Source organism: Ailuropoda melanoleuca, chromosome 2 (assembly GCF_002007445.2).
Source record: "Ailuropoda melanoleuca isolate Jingjing chromosome 2, ASM200744v2, whole genome shotgun sequence".
NCBI classification, from domain to species: Eukaryota; Metazoa; Chordata; class Mammalia; order Carnivora; family Ursidae; genus Ailuropoda; species Ailuropoda melanoleuca.
The window spans coordinates 141642776-141646855 of NC_048219.1; the positions used below are offsets into that span (position 1 = coordinate 141642776).

The 4080-nt window shown below is 41.5% G+C and overlaps 1 protein-coding gene across 2 annotated transcripts in view; it reads left to right on the plus strand.

The window, feature by feature from the left end:
- The window catches only part of MAP3K20 (mitogen-activated protein kinase kinase kinase 20), a 165371-nt gene extending 162216 nt beyond the window's left edge, over positions 1 to 3155 (plus strand). For both annotated transcript variants that reach the window (XM_034654751.1, XM_034654750.1), the window contains exon 20: positions 1110 to 3155. In XM_034654751.1, the coding sequence (XP_034510642.1) occupies positions 1110 to 1810 (701 nt within the window). In that variant the 3' untranslated portion in view covers positions 1811 to 3155. The remainder of the gene's footprint in view (positions 1 to 1109) is intronic.
- The last annotated feature ends 925 nt before the right edge of the window (positions 3156 to 4080 follow it).

A 4080-nucleotide genomic window follows, 5' to 3' on the forward strand; every position in this document is an offset into this window, starting at 1 on the left:
CCCCCCCCCCGCCCCGTGCACATGGCTCCATGCGGCGGTCGAACACCAAACAAAATCAGGGCTCTGTTAGAAGCTACAATTTCAGAGACGTCAAGGGTAAGGCAAGAAGGCCCAATGGTTGGGTGAAGCTGTGAGGAATGTCTGGGCACAGAAGGTTACCTGTATCAGGACAAGTCACTTGCCTCAGAGGTGTGGTCCGCTGTGGGGAGCAGTGAGGGGGGCTGCTTGCTGGAGAGAGAAGTGAGCTTGCTCTGCCCCTCTCCAGAAGCTCTGTCTGACAAGCATGGCGAGAGCGGCTCAGGGAGGACTAGGAGGGAACTCAAGGATGTGGCCGATACCAGTCAGGCCCTGGAGAAGGCAGAAAAGATCCAAGGTGCAGCTTGCTTATTCGCTGAAACAGAGCTTAGTAAATGGGTCTTGTTCATTTACCATTTTCTGTAACCTTCTCTTCCTGTTTGCCATGAAGTTTCATTTTTCATGGAAAAAAACATTTCTTATTCCTGAACCTCAGAATCTCTCCTCTGGAGATGTGAGCTGTCTTTCCTCCAAACAATCTTCAGCTGTCTCAACCGCTGGAACCCAATTTCTTTTATCTGCCTTAGGGTTCTTGAGGATTTAAAAGTGCCTGCTGGCAAAAAAACCTTTCATTTACTAAACATGCCCCTACCATCCAAACACATGCAAACAGCAACTTCTAGAGTGATGACATGGCTAAGTGGGAAGAAGATGGGATTTAGATACAGAAGGACCTGGAATTATTAGCTGAGTGACCGTGGGCAAGTTACCAGACTTCCCAAGCTTCAGTCTCCTGGTTCACGGAGTAAGATTATTAGTACTTACCCTGAGACCATTGGGAGGAGTGAATGAGATCATGTATGTCAAGCCTCTGGAACGAGGTCAAGCATATAGCATATACTCAGTGCAAATACCCTTATTAAGAAGTATTTATAATAATAAAGGAAATGTCCTTATACCTAGCCTAGAATTTCTGTGAATGGTAAAGTTTGGAGCATCCCAAGCAGGCTTGAATTATCTTGAGACAGGCTTATGAATTAGGCATGCAGCTTTTACTGTGGCTTAAAAGCTGCTCATTTCCATTTCCTCTGCAGGTGCTGATCGCCAGTGGCTGGATACTCTGAGGTTGCGGCAGATTGCATCCAATACTTCTTTACAGCGTTCCCAGAGCAATCCCATTCTGGGGTCACAGTTCTTCCCATATTTCAATGACCAGGATTCCTATGCTGCTGCTGTAAGGCGGACCCAGGTGCCCATTAAGTATCAACAGATTACACCCATAAACCAATCCAGAAGCTCCTCTCCTACTCAGTATGGACTGACCAAAAACTTTTCTTCTCTACATCTCAACTCCAGGGACAGTGGCTTTTCCAGTCTTCCAACTGACAGCTCTTTAGAGAGGGGTCGATACTCAGACAGAAGCAAAAACAAATATGATCGTGGTAGCGTATCACTCAATTCTTCTCCAAGGGGAAGGTACAGTGGGAAAAGTCAGCATTCCACACCTTCACGAGAAAGATATTCTGGAAAATTCTATAGGGTTTCTCAGTCAGCACTCAATACTCAGCAGTCACCTGACTTCAAGAGAAGCCCAAATGACTGCCATCGACCCAGGACCATACCAGGGATGCCTTCACACCCTGAGACTGACTCAAGAGCCAGCGAAGAGGAGAGCAAAGTCAGCGAGGGAGGATGGACAAAGGTGGAATACCGTAAGAAACCTCACAGGCCCTCTCCTGCCAAGACTAACAGGGAAAGAGCCAGAGGAAACTACCGTGGAAGGAGAAACTTTTGATGAATTGAACTAGATGATGAACTAGATGAGTTTTCCTAAATAGGCTCTTTTCTTTCATAATTCCCTTTTTATTTTTTAAAGATGTAATGGATTTTGATAATACGATACCCTCAGACAGAATTAACAAAAAGACAACTTTTCCATTTTTGGATTTAGGAAATACCTTCTAATTGAGACTACAGCCAAACCAGAGATAAAATGATGGATGTTGGTTGCCCAAGGATGATAACTAGACTTAAATGTAACTGTACATATCCCCCCACCCCTGATTTAACATTTTGAGAGAAGGGAATATACCACCTTATTTCCCTAACCACTGCCATTCTGGTTAGCAGGGCCTGGACCAGGACGATGTTAAGTGAGGGTCCTTGTCTTAGGTGCAAAATTTACGGGGACACCAGAAAGCTCAGTAATCAAGATATGTAATATTCTAATGCAATATTTAAATAAATGAAAACTAATGCAAAAAATTCTGTGATAAACAAAAAATCAAAATTCTCCATAAATATAGGATCAGTATTACTGATTTTTTCCTCTTGTTTAAGGCTCCAGTATGGCTTGGCAAGGCACTGTTACTGATCCTGTCTATTAAGAATTTTGATATTTTGTTCATCATGAATTTTTGCATTAATTTTTAAAATGCTGCATTAAAATATCATTTATCTTGATTACTGAGGTGTTGGAGGTTTCTTGTTGTTTTTCTTGAGGCCTCCTTAAATTCTGTGCCTGAGGCAAGTGCCTCACTTGATACTGCTGGTTAGTATTTATTTTGGTAAGGTATTTGGACTTTTATCATGGTCAGCACTGAAGTGATCTGGCTTGTCATTTTTAGGCAATAAAAAAGGTTATTGAACTTAATGTTGATTATGATGCATATCTTTTTCATTAAGACCCATCAGAAACCAAAGATCTAAAGTTGCCTAGGAGATTTGTGGTTACTGCTTTCCCAAAGCTCCCAGGGACTGCTTTTGAATATTATTTTCTACATTTTACCAAAGGAGGAGCAAAGAGGGAAACACAACAGTCCCTAAAGACCTCCCGGAAGGTCAGAAATCTAAAATCTGAAAGAAGACAGATAGAGAGCAGGATAGTAACGTCACAAGCCAAAGAAATTTAAAATTACCAACATCCTTGTTAGAGCAAGACAGTAAATACCATCCTTGCAGCAAGAAAGCTCTAAGCAGCTGGGGGGAACGAGGTAAATGGTGCAGGTGGGAGGAAACTGCCTGCAGCTTAGGGCAGGAATTGTGAGATCCAACTTAGGAAATTCTTCATATTTTACCAATCAAAAAGTCAGGAGGTAACAAACTCATATGTCAAATAAATAAATGTTACTTTTAATATATTCTGAGATTCTGTTCAATATTCACTAACCCTGAATATCAAGTGTCCTTTGCCCTGCACAGGATTCTCAATGCTCTGTAGAAATTCGAATGACACACTGGTAATTCCGTGGGGTTGAGTTCTCTTCCACAGAAACCAGTCATCAAACTTCAGCAAACGTTCCCAGAGTAGCTGCTGAGCTCTGATACAGTGCTTGGGGCCTGGCGGGGGAAACTGTATTTGGGAAGCATTAAAGTCAAGGTTATAGAAAATGACCTTTATTTACAAGCGAAGTTGTGACCTAAATGTTGATTCGACACCTGTCTTCTAAGTTGTAGTACATGTTTGCCATCTGCATTCATAAGCAAAAACAATGGGGAGTAGTAAAATCAGAGGGCAAGGTCCTCTTCTCCATCATGCATAACCCATGTCTCTAAGGTTGAAAGTTCCACCGCGATCCTTTCTCACAAAGCTTATAGCAAATACAGTCTGTTTCCAATTATTTTCTTCTTGTCCTTTGAGTTTAAAGAAAAATTGACCAATAGAAAGTATGCTATCTTAATGGCATGCTGCTTCCAAATAGGCAATAAAATATTTTCTTTGATTAGAATTTTTGGTTAAGTGCCTGAACATAGAACAGAGTCTTAACTGAGCCACTCTAAAAGGAATACAAAGTATGGCTTTAATTATTAAACAAAATGGGCATTTTGGAGAATTATTTAAGACTCTAGTTTAAAAAAGTGTTATGCAAATGATTGCTTGTTACAGGCTCTTTTCTCCTCTTCTAGCTTTCTTGGGCTATGGGTTAGAGAATCCAGGCTGGTAGTGAAATGACTTAATGACCTCAGCCCCCTAGTTAGTATAGTAGCTGATCACACAGTGGTTATTCCAACAGCCCACAAAACTGACCACTTTGTAATATCCATTGGAAAATTACTTGTCAGTAT